Source organism: Betta splendens, chromosome 13 (genome assembly GCF_900634795.4).
Source record: "Betta splendens chromosome 13, fBetSpl5.4, whole genome shotgun sequence".
Taxonomy (NCBI): Eukaryota; Metazoa; Chordata; class Actinopteri; order Anabantiformes; family Osphronemidae; genus Betta; species Betta splendens.
The window spans coordinates 17,578,490-17,594,863 of record NC_040893.2 but is presented as its reverse complement, the minus strand read 5'-3'; the positions used below and the strand labels follow the sequence as shown (position 1 = coordinate 17,594,863).

General features: G+C 46.1%; 2 protein-coding genes across 7 annotated transcripts; both read left to right on the top strand.

Annotated features, from left to right (window-relative positions):
- Positions 1–4,456: 4,456 nt before the first annotated feature.
- Positions 4,457–9,153, top strand: LOC114868402 (arfaptin-2-like). 6 transcript variants are annotated; one of them, XM_029171945.3, is made up of 10 exons: positions 4,457–4,666; positions 4,837–4,945; positions 5,391–5,499; positions 5,824–5,886; positions 6,422–6,508; positions 6,630–6,733; positions 6,847–7,068; positions 7,144–7,301; positions 7,387–7,561; positions 7,727–9,153. In XM_029171945.3, exons 2-10 carry the CDS (start codon positions 4,847–4,849, stop codon positions 7,880–7,882), a joined length of 1,173 nt encoding a protein of 390 aa, XP_029027778.1. In that variant the 5' UTR covers positions 4,457–4,666; positions 4,837–4,846; the 3' UTR covers positions 7,883–9,153. The 6 variants fall into 6 exon arrangements, with proteins under 6 accessions (XP_029027778.1, XP_055370043.1, XP_040929453.1 ...); XM_055514068.1 differs by having other exon boundaries at positions 4,457–4,709; XM_041073519.2 differs by having other exon boundaries at positions 4,457–4,945.
- A 621-nt stretch (positions 9,154–9,774) lies between these two features.
- Positions 9,775–15,932, top strand: fhdc4 (FH2 domain containing 4). The gene is made up of 12 exons (XM_029171944.3): positions 9,775–10,003; positions 10,790–11,205; positions 11,908–11,969; positions 12,539–12,641; positions 12,742–12,827; positions 12,916–13,016; positions 13,086–13,156; positions 13,227–13,334; positions 13,413–13,483; positions 13,555–13,672; positions 13,744–13,908; positions 13,981–15,932. The coding sequence occupies exons 2-12, from the start codon at positions 10,864–10,866 to the stop codon at positions 15,202–15,204; spliced, it is 2,451 nt and encodes an 816-aa protein (XP_029027777.1). The 5' UTR covers positions 9,775–10,003; positions 10,790–10,863; the 3' UTR covers positions 15,205–15,932.
- Positions 15,933–16,374: the final 442 nt, after the last annotated feature.

Below are 16,374 nucleotides of genomic sequence, written 5' to 3'. Positions count from 1 at the left end.
CGAACGAAGTCTATAAACAACAGGAAATTGTATCATCAGAGTGGTATTCATCAGATAACAGCCTCTTACTGACATTATTACATTGTGGTGTAGGATGTAAACCACAATGTAAAATACTGTAGAAGGTGGAAATCCGAAATAAACTCAAACCTAAACTGGTGATTGTTTTGACTTTGGCTCAGACTCTGTTCTCACTGTGACTTATGGTTCCCAGTTAGTCAAGGATGCTATTGCATTACAAGAATCTGCATTTAAAGAGTTTCTCCTTCGGATGCTTTTGCTTTTTGGCTTCACAAATTATGAGGAACGATAACCGTGTTAGACAACAGACACCACAAACTAAAATGAAAAAGCTGTTAGATTTAGACCTTACACCTCGGTGCTGAACACCATGCTTGGAACTGATATTCTAGAGAGAATCCCTCCTCAGCTGAGTAGCACCTGAGGGGAAAATAGGGCTTTTAAAAAATAATAGTGTTTTTTATCCAGTAGAACCTGGAGCTGCATATGCAGGTCAGCTTTAGCTGTTTTGCTCCTGGTAATGTTCATATAATCCACCCCGATAACATGTACTTGTAATTCAGAGAGTGAAGATGTGGTTCCATCCACACACTTGCTTTCCTACTGTGTAGCTGAATGACTTGAAGACACACACTTTGCTGGTAAAGCATATTGTTTTCTCTCAGTAGCCACAGCTGTCCACACAGCAGCGACTCCTGAGCTCTGTGATTACTGGAGCCCGAGCGCGCTGAACGCAGCAGCCCAAACAAATGGAAATGGTAAAGATGGAGTTTGACAGAGCCTCGACTGTCTGTGCCAGACGTTAGTTGGGTCTCAGGAAATTCACACATACAGAAATTTGGTCTTCACCACTGATTTTAGGAGAAAATACTGTCCACCGTTACTTTAAGACCATTTAACGGTGGAGGAGTCACAGTAGCTGAGAGCTCACACATATTCACTAACCCCAGTTTAATAATGAGCCTATTGTTTACAGTTTACAGTACTCTCCTTTCAAACACCGTCACCTGGATGACTGAGGATCTTCACCCTCAATTAAAATCTTAAAACGTGCCGTTGCCAAAAGCATTCGACTCTAAGGTGAAGCTGGCTCTTTTGAGGGTCATCACATAAAGGCCAAGAGCCACGTCTCGGAGCGGCCTTGAGTAATCCTCCCGTGTTCAAGTGGCAAACATCCTGCAACTTGAGACGGGTCTACACGCTTGAACTGCTGCTCAGAATTCCCTATTCCACAGCAAGCGGAAGACAATGCTTGGCCCAGAAGGTACCTCTGCTATTTAAAGGAGCTATTTGTTCTGAATCCGGTGGACGCACTCACTTAATCACCAACTGAAATGGTTTGGTACCCGCTGGACCTGCAATGTAATAGACAAGAACTTGGGGATTTCTTCCAGGTGACCATCAGAGATGAAAGATGTTATCAAAGCAAAAGATGAACTCTCTCTGGATTCTTTAACATGTTCTTTTAATATTTCAACAACTAAAATAGCAAAGCAAATGTGCCAATATGCTACAGAGAGAGATTTATTTAGCATTGAAATCACTTCATACACAGTATTGGTTAGCGAAACGCTAAACGGAAGCTGAAATGAATGAATTTGCAGAATTTGCAGAAAGAAGACCTGTAAAACTGAAGTGCGTGACAAAGTGAGTAAACAGTATGAAGGAGTTACGCGTGGCTTTTCGTGCAGATTCTGACCACAGCCTGTGTTCGTCAACCAAAGGTAACAGAATTAGCAACGCTTTTACACTTTGGAGGAGAAACCAACAAGCCCTCATGGGATTTACGATTCCTTAATTGCCCCTTCTGTTTATTTGCGGCCTCTGACTGGTCGTCTCTGATTACGCAGGTGAATTTAATGGAAAACATCACAGCACCAGTAAAGTCTTTATTTTGTTGGTGCTATTGCTCTCACGCCATGCGCCCAAAGTCGCTTCACACGCTGCCGCAGAGACGTGCGTAGAAGTTAATAAACTTCTAACTGGAAAAGAGATGATGTCACGCTCACGAGATAATACCCACAAGGTTGTTTTTCTTGTAAAGTGTTTTCACAGCTATTAAGAATTGAATTTGGAAAAAAACAAATTCTAAACTAAACTTTCAACAGCTTTATTTATATTTTCTTATCTTAAGCCTTTAAAATTAAGAAAAGCTGGAAAGGAGACGCAAAGAGTCGTTATGTCACTCAATAAAAATGTCTTTAAAACTTTGATGTAGTCTTTCACGTTCTTTTACACAATCGCACCAATGTACAGTATACAGTTTAAATCCTGTAAAAATTATAGGTATTCTTCACTCAAACGTAGACCTACTGTTCAGACATATATTGTTATGTTGTCTTTTCAGATTCCACAGATCACAGTCACAGCATCCGTGGAACCATCACGATGATGAATCGCTGCTTCTCTGAAGCATTGATTGAAACGCCAACTGGGAAAAAGACTGACAGACTGTTTGAAATCGCACATTAAAGACCGCATAAAAATCACTTCCATATGCTTTGTAATGTAAAAGTTGAGCTCTGTTTGTAATTCCCATGGAGCAAGGATGCAGGCAGTGCTGCTTTACCACGTTTTTCTGGATTCCTGTTTCACTCCACCGCTCTTGTTTGCTGCTGCGGAGCACAGGAGACTTTGTGAGGACGAAATCCCCTCCCAACATCTGGAAGTGTGCTTAATGATCATTAAAAAACAAGATGAACTATTCTCTACAATGACAAGGGGGGAGGGGCCCACTGTGGTTTGGGTCTCACGCTCCCCTCACATGCAAACGCTGGTTTTGCGACATGCGGTGCAGTCTCGGGGGAGACCCCGCCTGGGACCTTTAAAATTTAATTTGACCATGTTCTAAATTTATAGGTAACACTAAATTTGCATTGCTAGTGTGAGAAATCGCAGACTTCATATTTCTGTTCAAGGGTGAGAATAAGGTGAACCTAACAACATGTTGCCCCCTGCCCTTGTTAAAACACTAATCTGTTACCCGTTAGAAGGCTAAACCTGTAACGCTCATCACACCAGCCCGCAGAAACGTGAGGGATTTTGTAATTAAACTCTGCTTCGACATCTCTTAATTGCCTTATTATAGCTTGCGATCTTGAGCAATGCTGGTAACTTACTGCTGCGCCCAATTTCCTCTTCCCTCCACACTAAAAAACAAAGCTAATGGTTTTAAAATCGTGGCCTTAGCGGCAGTTGGTTTGCGGTCCATGAATAATGTGGAGGTCAAAGGTACCAGAGTTAAAGGATGTTGAGTCAGTCACTCTTCTCAAACAGTAAGTCAAAACATACCCTTTCAATTATTCACTCACCAGACTGGAACTAAAGGAGCTGGCCAGCCACTGAAATATTTAGCTTTGAGACGACGGTAAAAGAAACATTTGTTACCTTTCCATTTCTGTAGCTCTGCAGAATTACAGTAATGGATCATAGTCGCTGATTGACAAGACTTGTAAATGTATTGTGACTAGTACCGGACTGCTTCCATACCAACTCTAACTTTGTTTATGTTCTCCATAAGGGAGCAGACACTTTTCATTTAAAATGATCATCCACCACGTGACACCACTGGTGTCTCTAACAAAAGCCCTGAGGACATTTCAACAGAGAATATGAGATAGTAGTTACAAACAGACTGAGTCTGAGTATCAACTGCAGTTCCATTCATGAACGTCTAAGGTTAACAGTTCAGTCATTTTGCCCGCTGCCCCAGTATTTGTTTATTTTCATGTCAATTGGAGAAAATGTGCACATCAGGAGAAATTATGTTGTTATGTAATGTTACTCCCTAGTAATTCTGCATTGAAGCACGGGGTCCCTGGCAAGAGTTGGAGTAAATGCAGAAATGCTGGTACATTTGGAGGCCATGTGCACTTCCCATGCGCCCTTGATTGAAACAAATGAAGCACATAATTAGAAGTGCGCTTGGTTTACTTGTTTGAGGTCTATCTTTAGGCCTTTCGCGTTTCAAAACAAACTACTCTATTTATACATCGACTTCAAGCGATATCGCAATCAACGCGCCAGACAGGGCGCAACAGCCTCCATCTAACGTGTAGCATGAGCATTTGGCTGCACGGAGAGTAACTGCCCGTGTGGCTCGTTTCGGGTTTTCCTCCTCCTGCTTGTTGAGGCGCTGCTGACATCTTCAGGAGCGGGTTATTAATGCAGGATGAGGATAGAGCAACGTCAGCGCTGCTCGACGTGGAAGATGGAGCAGCGGCGGAAGCTCGGCGGTCCTGATACGTTAAAGGTATTTTTCTTCACAATAAGAGCTGCAACCTAACGTATGTTTCTACAGTCAATCATTTGCTAAATATTTCACTTTAAGTATAGTTAAATATGTATTTTCTTCTTAATCCTTAATTTTACAGCTCTACCGTGCTAATTGTTAGAAAATAAAATTACTTCCTTCTTTTATTTTGAAGGGATACTAGTAAGGGTTTAGCTGGCTGGATGTGGGGATTTTCTGGCTCAATTGGATGGAAGCAGGGACGTTGCAGGACAAAATAACCATGGATACAGCGTTCGGTCACAATTAGACGCAGCGGTGCCCCCCCGTTGACATTATTCGACGTTAAATCTCGGCAAAAAAACAAACCGATCGGTCTCTCCGTGCGCACGACCGGACCGGGCTGCTACAGCGGTGAGGACGCTAGCTGTCAGGCGGCGGCGTTAGCCACATCACGGTAGCGTCGGTGTGAGCGAGCAGACATTTCCCGGCCGCCGTGGGCTAGGAAGCCGCGCTGTCAGAAACGCGTTGAGCTGCGAGCGTGATGCGACCTTTGTGTGTTTGTGTTTGGCGCTGTCTTGCAGAGATTTCACGATGGCAGACAGCATCATGAGCAAAGCCGCCACCATGGAGATCCCCATCAACAGCAACGGAGACACGGGCGCCCTGGCGGAGGACGACAGCCTGGAGCAGGTCTGGGGCTCACGCGGCAAACCGGCACCGGCGTGTTTGTGCACGGCGTGTTCCGTTCAAATGACAGCACAGCACAGGAGAGAGGCCACTTGGGCCAAATGTTACCTAATCATTCACAGGCCTCCAGCTACAGTTCAGGGGTAGAGGATGCTTTCATCCTTGGACAGGAAGCTATATTTTTAGATTTGTGTCATTGTAGTTGAGAAAGCTGTAGCGTCAGTGCTTCTACATTCATGATGTCATGTTGAGGAAAGTAACATGAGAACCACTGTACTAAAAATAAACGGCACATAGGCAAAGTCTCAGTGTGGTGTCTGTGTGTAGGCTGATGTGGATCCATCTGCTTCAGTTTTATCTTCCTCTACTCGTTTTCTTCTTTATTGCACTGTACATGGTGGTATCTGACCGTTTCACGTTCTGAACTGTACCTATTGACATCCCCCAGGATTTGCAGCAAGTGATGGTGTCTGGACCCAACCTGAATGAAACCAGCATCGTCTCAGGAGGGTATGGAGGACCTGCAGGGGGCATCATTCCAACCAGCACCATCAAAGGTATCGCCAGAGATCCAATCCACACCTCTATGGGTTCTTCCGCCGGACTGTGATTGTAGTTAGTCAGACACATTTGTGTTCAAATGACCTTGTAAAGGTTTTGTCAGGTGCTGACATTTCAAACAGCTCACTGTTTATTTTTGTTTTGAACACCCGCCCCCGACCTGGAGCCGTCTCCCTCTGGGTTGCGGGCTGTCATGAGCAGTGCCACAGATTTGGCCAGTTTCTATTATGGAGATTTATACTCCTCCTTAAGTCCTGAGTCGTATTGTACCCCAGTGTGTCAGGCGTCTGGTTTATATTGCAAACATCCATGTTCCATAGGGCCTGCGATTTGCATCAACCCTGAGTATCTGGACAGAAGACGAGCCCCTGCACCAGTACCAGGTGGCTGTGTCTGCTAAAGCCTGATTTGTGTTTTTTCTACAGTTAACCTTTATGTGTTGGTCTGAATTGATGCTCTGTAAAGGGGTTTGATATTGCCTGTCTGAGGGCATTGTGTGCAACCTTGCCTGTACCTCTTCAACTCGCAGCTTCAGCAGCAACAAATGTTCTGGCAGCTTTTTAAAATTAGAGATGCACTAACCTGATATTACAAGGACGTAACCTGAAAGGCTGCACTGACGTTTATCAAGGTTGTCCTCTTTTGGACTGTAAAGCACTTTGGATGACTGTTCTGGCACTTCCCTTTCATCCCACGGAGTCCATTTTCATCTTTTTTCATAAATCCTGTTATTCTGCATGAGCAACCTGCATGCTAGATTATACCAAACCCTGTTTAACTCCTCCTCATCATGTATCCTGGACCCAGACCCTAATGTTGTCTCTTCAGCTGCATCTCATCTCCACGCTTCTCTGACACACTTGTCATTGTCATGCTTACTTCTCATCCTCACTCTTACCATCCTCATGCTCATTTCAGACATTCGCATGAAATCCAGAGGTGTTAGCTTGTCTAACAGCCAGTCTGCAGCCAGTCGACTTGCACAGTGCACACATCAGCCTCCAGGTATCGCCACACTCGCCACCATGTCCACGTTGTCCTCACTCATTGTCTCCCATACAGATTCTTTCAACCTCTGCTTTGAGGGAATGAGATCCATCCATGAGTGTTATTCTTTCTGTTTCAGGGTCCTCAAACCATAACGCTAGTAGTTCAACCGAAGAAGTTACTCGTGGAGTAGCAGTGGAAAAATTGGACAGTGTGAAGAAATGGGGCATAAACACATACAAGGTACTGTGGACTGTGTGTTATTTTGAAAGGTATCAAAGTTGTGTGTGGAACAGTATGAAACATTTTAGAAACTTGGCTGGGTCAGTTGTAATCTCTGTGTTTCTGCTCCACAGTGTACCAAACAGATGTTCTCAGAGAGGTTCGGGAGAGGCTCGAGAACGGTGGACCTGGAACTGGAGGCTCAGATTGATGTGTTACGAGATACCAAGAGCAAGTACGAGAACATCCTCCGACTGGCAACTGCACTCATCAGTCATTTTCAAAACATGGTGCAGACACAACAGGCTCTAGGAGACACTTTCACCGACCTCAGCCAGAAGTCCCCAGAGTTGCAAGTAAAGTATTGCCACAGCTCCTCATGTAGTGGTTTGTGCAGGTGCACGTGCTGAAGCTTATTTTTTCATCTGTAGGATGAATTTGGGTATAATGCAGAAACTCAAAAGCTGCTGTGTAAGAACGGCGAGGCTCTGCTCAGTGCCATCAACTTCTTTGTGTCCAGTGTCAACACACTGGTCAACAAAACCATGGAGGACACTCTGATGACTATTAAACAGTATGAAAATGCAAGGTAGGAGACCACGATCTTTTAAACTGCTTTAATGGAACTGCATTGAAGGTTTTGGGCTGTTACTGAGTTCTGTTCTTGTTTGCAGGCTCGAGTTCGATGCCTACCGTTCTGACCTGGAGGAGATGAGTCTAGGCCCGAGGGACGCTGCTGCGATGGTCCGCATCGAGATGGCTCAGCAGGAGTACCAGGTGCACAGAGACAAGTACGAACGGCTGCGTAGCGACGTCACCATCAAGCTCAAATTCCTGGAGGAAAACAAGGTTGGGAACATTTTTTTCTGAATCTAAAAAAGTTATGGTGGAGGTGAAACTTCTAACTTTAAACCAAAGAGGGCAGTAAAAAACAAAAAAAACCCCACCATCGACCAAAAAGTCAAAACAAACCGGCGAATGTCACTTCACTGAAGCTTTTCTTTCTTTTCCTAGGTGAAGGTGATGCACAAGCAGCTTCTTCTCTTCCATAACGCAATCTCAGCTTATTTTGCTGGCAACCAGCAGCAGCTGGAACAAACTCTAATACAGTTCAATGTCAAACTAAAGCCCCCGGGATCTGACAAGCCGTCCTGGCTGGAGGAGCAGTGAGCAGCGCTCAGGGTTGTGCTGCTTGAGATGTGCATCATAGCGACACTCTGGTCAGTGAGCAACACGGCGTTGTGGTTAGATGGACGGGAGTCGAACCTATTAAGGGATAAGTGGTAGGATACGTAGCGACCAGTGATGGAGAAAAACACAAGATTACTTTTGTAATGTTTTTCAATGTCACTTATCTTAAATAGATAGAACAATGATTTCAGCTATATTTAGAGTGTTTTTGTCACAGATGACCTCTTGTTACTTTCTTATTCTTTAGGTAGCACAATCGTTTATCACTTTTTATTTCTGTACAGTGTAGTCTACCGTGGTGTAGCCCCCCCTCTTGGCAGTTTTGCACACGCATTATTTTGATGTTTTTTATGTCTAAAATGTTCATATTTTTTGTTTCAGCTGGTAGGAATTTAACAAGCTGCATCAGGAGGTTGACAGGACAGTGTCAGACGCTCTCTAAAACATAAAACATGTGAACTGGTGTTTGTTGTCATGAGTTTGCATGACTAAATACTTCAAGGTCGTTTCACAGGTACAATGCAAAGTCATCAGGATAAAAACAGTTTATCCTGCAAAGTTTCTAGTATTGTTTTGTGGAATGCCTGCCTGAATCTGTTTACAGTCCAGGAAACATGCACAGCGACTATATAGATTTTTCTAATCTAACATACAATCAATACTTAATCGGACCTCTTCGATTTTTGGTACTTGGCGAAATGTTTATATGAATCCATCATAAATCCATAAATATGTCTCTTTTTAATCTAATATTCACGCACCAAAAGGCCACAATCGCATATGTACTGTAACACAATGCAAAAAAGACATCAATTAATAATTATTAAATCCTTAAATTATGAAATGCAACTATCATAAAAATGCCCTAATGCAAACATGACTCGCAGCCTGTGTGTGACCGTGTAAATAGGGCAGCAGGGTCCAAAAAGCTGAACAGTTTGAGAGACTTTTAAAGGTTCTGAATACATGTAATGCCACATTTACAGTATCGTACTTTGAGATACACTCCAGGTGTAAGTGTTTCTTAAAGGACAGAATGTATAAGGACCGTGTCGTTATTCAGTGTTATTTCTGTACTGATCTGTAACATAGCATTACGTGTTCCTCCCTCGTCTCGGTCACTTCTGCTGGATGCTTGCTTTCACCCAGCTGCTGTCAGCTGACGTGGAAAGTCTTCGCAGACTCTGTACAGAAAAGTCACAGTATATGTAATATGTATGTACATGACAATACAGTCTGATATATCTCTACCATGTCTTCTGGTACTTTTTTATGAATCTTCTGAGAAACTCAACATGTGAGATGACTAGATTTGCCAACGGTGCCGAACTCCTGGAAACACCTGCTTGGTGCGTTTGGACCGTATCAGGTTGTCTAAACAGCACTTATGTTCAGGGCAGATGCTGTTACTCACGCTTCATCACGTTTGTGTCGATACGCTTCGAAGTAGGTTCTATTTGGAGTCGCTATAGATTTCCCACAGAGGACTGATTTGCATACAGACGCATCCAGGACGCGTATCGTGCTGGGGCCAGACTTTAAGTAGCTGCTAAAGGCCACAATGATCACCAGCCAGTTCACAGCTGATGGTCAGAAGGATTGGGCTAATGTTTAACCAGGGGCGCCTGTGCGCTCAGCTCAACGTGGTTCTCGTTTATTGCGTGTTCCTTTCTTCCCCCCAACAAAACTAGAGGCGACCTAAGAAGAAGTTTCAGCATGACTCAGCCTAATTTGCGCCTTTACGCACGGTTTGGGTACACGCGCAAACGCCTACGGTGCATTGGAAGCCATCGATCCCTATTCCCGTAGCAGCCAGGCGTTGCATCACGCGTCGGTAAATCCCACGGACAGCACACGTCACAAGCTTCAGCTCCAGCTCAGCAGCCACAGGCCGCGTGGAGTAAGCGGGGATCCCACGGTTGCGCCCGCTGCTGGAGAGGCGTGGGCTGCCGTGGACGGCTTACCTGGGCGTGTCGGGCGCGCGCAGGTTTCGACACTCCGTTCCTATTTGTCACTCGTCTGTGGACGTTCTAACTGGAAGCTCTGAGAAAAAGATGAAAAGTACAACAAAGTGGCCATGCTGCTGAGTGGAACACAGAGGTAAGCTGTCGGGTCTTCATTAAATCCGCGTCTGGTGCTGGTGGTGCGTCTGGTTCCGCTGGTTTTAGTCGCTTCTCTAATGAGGACGCGGAGGATCCAGGGTGAGAATGCTCAGGCCGCGACCTACGAAGCGTTCCTACTTAAAATCATTGTCTTCATTCACACCTATGAAGACGCTCAGTTGTCTAGAAGTGGATTCATGGCATCTGGAAGAATGGAATAATTCACTTTTTTACCATTAACTCGACTAAATGAACGGAATTCAACAATTATATGATAATTCTCAAAGGGCAGAAGTACTTTTCTTGAAGAGCTGCAGTTGTGCAAGATTTGGATGTACTTGTATTTCACTGAAGTATTTTAGTTTGGTCGCGCATGTTTCACCTTTGGACAGATTTAGTGTTACATCCAATACAGAATGTGATGATCCAGGTTTGAACCTTTTTACCAGCTGTTGTTTTGTCCAGTGCCTTTTCTCCATAGCAGCAGAGGTCTTTATTACTCAAAAACATAAAGTAACTGCTTATTCATGACTCTGGAGTGAATCACATCTATGTTCATGGGTCTTAACAGCCATTCATTCACTAATACTACAGTAAATCATTTTAAGTCCTGTGGTGAAAGTGGAATTTTTATCCACTCATACGTTTTTCACTGTTGTTACAGATGTTGGAGTATTTGTATCTGTGTCTCCACCCTGTATGAAGTGACTCCAGTAGAAGCTTCTAAAGGCTCCTATTAAAACAATCATTTAAGACAGATTGTATTTGGCTTTATTCCTTATAGGCTCTGATCCTGCCTGGATGTGTGACTCAGGCTACGAGCCCATCCTTAACCTGCTGAGCCCTCTTTGACCAAAGATGCAGTCAGGAGGTCCACCCCCGCCACCACCTCCACCTCCACCTCCACCTCCACCACCTCCACCTCCAGCTCCTGGCCTCCCTTCACATGGCCCCGGTCTCTCTGCCAGAGGGCTCCACCGGCTCTCCAGAATGCGCAATTTCAACTGGGAAACTCTTCCCAAGCACAGCGTTATAGGAAAGCACAACATCTGGACAGAAGATAGGACCGATGGGGAGTACGAGCTGGACACGGAGCACATGGAGGAGCTGTTCAGCCAGAAGAAGGACCAGCATCAAGTCAAGGCCCTGAGCAGCCAGAGTCCCAGAGGCCAGTCGCCTGGAGCCTCCGGAGCAGAAATAGTGAGTACAGCCGGGCTGTGTACACAGATGTCGGGCTTCACCGAGTCAGATCCTTCGACCCCGCTACGTTGAAATAGTTGGAATTTTTTGTTGTGCAATTTTGAGATATGGAGCTGTGTTGACAGTTTGCTGCACATGAAGTGGACCCCCTCTAACCAACAGTGATTTACCATCAGCTCAGTGCCTGTTGAGAGAGAACTGTGCTGGTGGACGGCAGCAGTTCTAAATATACAGAGAAAACAACAATGTCATGATGTTATGATTTGAAATAACTCAACAACAGGGTGGAGATGTGTTTGCTAAAGGAAGAGCTCTCCTCTGTGTTCTAGCTCACTTTGTGTTCAGGCTTCCACGTATAATAACCTCCACTTGTTTCCATTCACATAAATCAATCTCAAAACTGAACTGTGTGAAACAAAGCGGACGTTTCTCACTTACTGAACGTCCTTCGACACGTGACCTTTGCTTTGATCTGTGTCCTCCTCTGAGACACTGAGGAGCTGTGTCACTGACTCAAAATGGTATCTCTGCCCTGATTGTTCTATAGAGTCAGATCAAAGGCTTTTTAACCTTTGGAATAAAGGCTGTTTGCTTGCAAGGCTTACTTATATGTGTTAAAACAAGGACACTCCTCAAGTCAATGAGATTATCTGACAACCGAACAGATGATTCCATCCAGGTCGTGTGTTCTGTCATTCCCAGGTTACCGTCCTCAGCTCCAAGAGGAGCATGAACATTGGAATTTTCCTAAAGCAATTCAAGCGGTGAGTCAGTGGGAGGATTTCAGGGCGGGATTGGCTTTGCACAACGTCCTTTTCCTGTTTGAAGGTAAATCAACGCAGCGAACGCCAGGAAGACGAGTCCTTCGTGGCTCCCTTCCACTCACCCACATTTCAACCCCAGCATGTCCCGGCACGTCTGCGCTGTTCTACGGCCTCGACAGGTTCCCTCCCTGCGGCAGCTTGTCCATCAGTTGTTGTGAACATCCTGCCATGTGACAAATCCAACAGGAAATGTAACAATGCTGCATGATTCAGTTGTGCTGAAACAATCAGAAAGCAAAACTAAATGTGGGGAAACTAGTTTGCTCATCCAGCTAAAACTGTTCCAAACCTGTTTCGAACATACGATATTGCATTTGTCACCTACTTTAAATCATCTTGTTTTGACTTTGAGTAGCATCAGAATGGTTTTGCAGAAACCGCAGGCAGCTTTTCAGCAGGCGGAGGCTTGTTGCTTGCGGCACAAACGTGACACGCTGCTCGTGACGTGTCGCGGCCCTGAAGAACAGACTCTGACTTTGCTGTATGTGTCTCACCGTCTCCCTCCACAGGCCCGTTAACGACATGATCCGCCAAATCAAGTCGGGGAGCAGCCGCGGTTTTGGCTCAGAAAAACTGAGGGAGCTGTGCAAGCTGCTGCCAGAGGAAGGGGAGGTGCGTGGAAATCAGCTGATTGGTTCATTTTAAGCATTTTATTTCATAATAACTCAGGCTGAGGTGAATTCTGTTTGGCTGTTTGTTTGTTTTGCTGCAGCTGAAGCAGCTGGTTGGTTTTAAGGGGGACCCCTCCACTCTCCCTGAAGCAGATCTGTTTATGCTGATGCTGGTCAAGATTCCCAGGTGAGACCCAGTACAGCACTAAGCAATAGAAGAGCCAGTGTTGCACATTTACTGGAGACTTATCAACCAATGGAACTCTGTCTGTCAGCTATGAAGAGCGTCTGAGCAGCTTGATGCTGAAGGAGGAGTTCCTCCCTCTCATGGATGAAATCAAGGGTTTCATTCGCACCCTGACTGCAGCTGGAAAAGGTAGTGGTCTTTTTTCTTAAAGGTGAAGCGTCTTTGGACCCAGCGCTGACCGTGTGTGTTTCCTTCTAGAACTGCTGCAGTCTGACCACCTCCATTCTATCATTCGTCTGGTACTGAAGACGGGGAATTACATGAATGCTGTGAGTACGGCACATGTCCGTGGGATCGGAGCTGCTTTTCTGCGTCTGACTGTGCTTTGTGTGAACGCAGGGCGGCTACGCAGGCAGCGCAGTTGGCTTCCGAATGGCCTCTCTGCTGAAGCTGGTGGACACCAAAGCAAACAAGCCGGGAATCAATCTGATGCATTATGTTGTCATGGCGAGTTACTCTTCTTACGTCTGAGTGATGGAGGTCTTGAATGTTAATTGTAAAGCTGTTTGTTGGTGTCCATCACAGCAAGCTCAAAAGGTCGACGTGTCCCTGCTCAACTTTCCAGAACAACTCAGTCACATCAAAGCTGCAGCGAGGTAGAGTCTCACTTTGTCAACTACTATTTCAGTTTCCCTTCGCTTTCAGACTCATCTTTTCATCATTGTAGAATAAATAAAGGCGACCTTGAAGCAGAATTTGCGAGACAGGTGAAGAGAATAGAAGCCGCCAAGGCAAACACCTTGAAGCAAGAAGACCTGAAGACCCAGATGGAGGATTTTCTAAAGGTGAGCGATCGTGCTGCTGTGGAATCAGCCCAGTTTGTTTTCATCCGGACTCTAATTCAGGCTCTGTGCAGGAGGCTGACTGCTGCCTGACCCAAGTAGGAGCGACCCTCCAGGAGCTGCAGTCCGTCAGTGACGCCGTAGCAGAGTACTTCTGTGAAGACCCGCAGAAGTTCAAACTGGAGGAGTGCTGCTCCATCTTCAGCTCCTTTTGTGAGAAATTCCTACGAGCCGTCCAGGTAAGAACCACTGACGCTGGGCCGGAGGCACCGAACAGCTGCTTCATCCAGTAACCGTGTGACTACCCGCAGGAAAACAAGGATCAAGAGATGGCCGAGTTGAAGCGGAGGCAGAGAGACCGTCTGGAGAGCGCCGCCAAGCGCAGGTCCATCGCCACCTGTTCCAGCAGAGACAAAGAAATGGAAGGCATCACTTTGGAGTCGGCGTTGCAGAGCGTCCTCATGAGTAACCTCTCTCGCCGGAGGTCCGGGAGGCCCACGTCCACTCACGGCAGCCCCACCAACGGGAGCCTGTCGGAGATTACGTCACAGGCCAACCTCCCCAGCAGAAGCCGACTGAGAGGGGGCTCGTTTATGGGCAGGAAGGAGTGGAACTCAGCGGCCGAGCTCAGAGGGAACTCATCGCCAAATAGAGCCCAAGCGAACGGGGGCGACGGGAAACAAGCTGGTAATCGTCATGAAGAAGTGACGAGGACGTCCGGGACAGAGGATTCTGCAAAAACCAAACCTCCACCCACCGTGGCCTCCGACCCGCCCCCCTTGGTCCGAACGTCTTCCCCCACTGTTAACGGCCAAGAAGACCTACTGGATAACGATGAGGAGGAAGCTCAGAAGCTACGTGAAGCGTCCAAAAAGGTTTTCCGCTTTCAGAACAGCCGAGGCAGCAGCGTCTCCTCGGGGGAATTCACTCTGGAAAATCAGAAATCCCCGGGTGCGGGTGCGGCCTTGCCCCGTCAGCGCACCGTGGACGAGGACGCAGAGAACCGCCGGGCAGAACAATCCAACGAGGACTTGGTGAGACTGTTGTTCAGCCCTCAGTTCTCAAAACGTAACCATGGTCGCCGCCATACTGTGTCTGCCCCTAAAGTCCCTAAAACTAAAGAGGAGGAGGATAATGTGTCCAGAACTCCCAATCCTGTGACACAAGACAAAGGAAGGCAGCCGTCGGAGGAGGGACGGCTCAATCCCTCCAATCAAACCTTTGATTTCACAGACGTTTCCCTCAGTTTAAAAAGTCCTGCTGCTCAAGTGCTGAATTCAGCATCGGCAGAAACAAAAACCACACCAAGTGCTCCCTCGACCCACATGAACCCGGTTGAAATGCCCGAAGTCAGGTCAGCGGAGCCCGCCGGCGGACAGTCACGGAGGAACAGCGAAAACGTCCCCCCCAAGGCCACGTGGATTAAAAGCGAGACTTCTGGGCTGTTCTTTAGCTTTTTTAAACGCCTCGGTGATATGAGCAAACTGCAGAGCAACAAAGACACAAGTCACAAGGGCACGAGCTCAGGTGTTTAAAGAGACCGTTTAAAAGCAGGGACGCACTTTGTGTAATCGTGCTGCTCTGTGTGCAAGTCATGAAAGGCCATGTTGTCTGTTGACCACTAGAGGGCAGAATATGACGTGGTACGTGTGTTCATAGAGTAGTTGTGTTGTTCACTCAGTCACTGTTTTGTTGAGTGAACAAAACCATGATGGACTCACTCACTGTAAATAATTTGGTCTGAACCCTTTAACGTTCTTGATAAAGTGCGTCATCGTCTGCCCGTGTTTTTATCACAGGGTTGAATGATAAGTTGAATTATTTGACTATTTACACTGTGCACCTGAATACAGTATAGATTTTTTTCCTTTGCTGTTCTCCTCCGTCCTCACAGCAGCAGATCAAAATGCAGAAGGCCATGAATTCCTTTGGGCTCGTTCACAATTCACCCATTGTTCTTGTCTTAAATAGGTCAGTGTTACAAAGACAGCCTGTATGTGACCACGGCTGAACCACAGGCTGACAATGGGCCAGAGAGGGGCTCCGGTCTCATGTGAACTTAGGGAGACGTTCCTGTGTTCATGCATCTAGTGCTTTTACCCACAGACTGGGAGCTTCTCCAAGGTTTCACGCCCTGCATTCATATCCTCAGACAAACATGTCAGCCACATATTTATACAACTCTTATGTAATAAACTGTTTCCTGAATTGGAAGGAAATACTTTCAATACAGTTTCAGAAAACAAATAAATTATAAATTTTGTTTGGATTCTTCACTTTATTATATGCAACAAACCGCATCAGTGACTCACCTACTGTATTTATGAGGTGACCTGCTCAGTGCCGCTGCCTCACTGCAGCAGCCATCTTGACAAGAACCACCGTGGATGCAGTCTCCATGGCAACCCCCCACATTGCAGAATAAAACCTAGAGATGCGTGCGGTTGCTCCTCACCCCAAGCCCCACCCCCAACAATGCCCCCACCCACCCCCCACCCCGTCTGCACCAGCACAGCAGCATCCACATATTCCAATGCCTTTTATAGCCATGTCTTTCTTTGTCGTCCTCTCTGGTCTCTCAAACACACTACACTGACTGATCCATCTTTAAACCAGGTGTCTGCAAAGAAGGAAGACATCTGATTGCACCTTAAATACCCACCAAACATATATTCTCCCCCACAGAGCACTCTGACCCCACCCCC

Coding starts and splice junctions, on each gene's coding strand:
- LOC114868402 (XM_029171945.3), top strand. CDS start 4,847: ATGGCAGACAGCATCATGAGCAAAGCCGCCACCATGGAGATCCCCATC. Junction 6,509..6,629: donor GTGCACACATCAGCCTCCAG/GTATCGCCACAC, acceptor TTTCTGTTTCAG/GGTCCTCAAACCATAACGCT. Junction 7,069..7,143: donor AGAAGTCCCCAGAGTTGCAA/GTAAAGTATTGC, acceptor TTTCATCTGTAG/GATGAATTTGGGTATAATGC.
- fhdc4 (XM_029171944.3), top strand. CDS start 10,864: ATGCAGTCAGGAGGTCCACCCCCGCCACCACCTCCACCTCCACCTCCA. Junction 13,157..13,226: donor CGGGGAATTACATGAATGCT/GTGAGTACGGCA, acceptor GTGTGAACGCAG/GGCGGCTACGCAGGCAGCGC. Junction 13,673..13,743: donor AGATGGAGGATTTTCTAAAG/GTGAGCGATCGT, acceptor GGCTCTGTGCAG/GAGGCTGACTGCTGCCTGAC.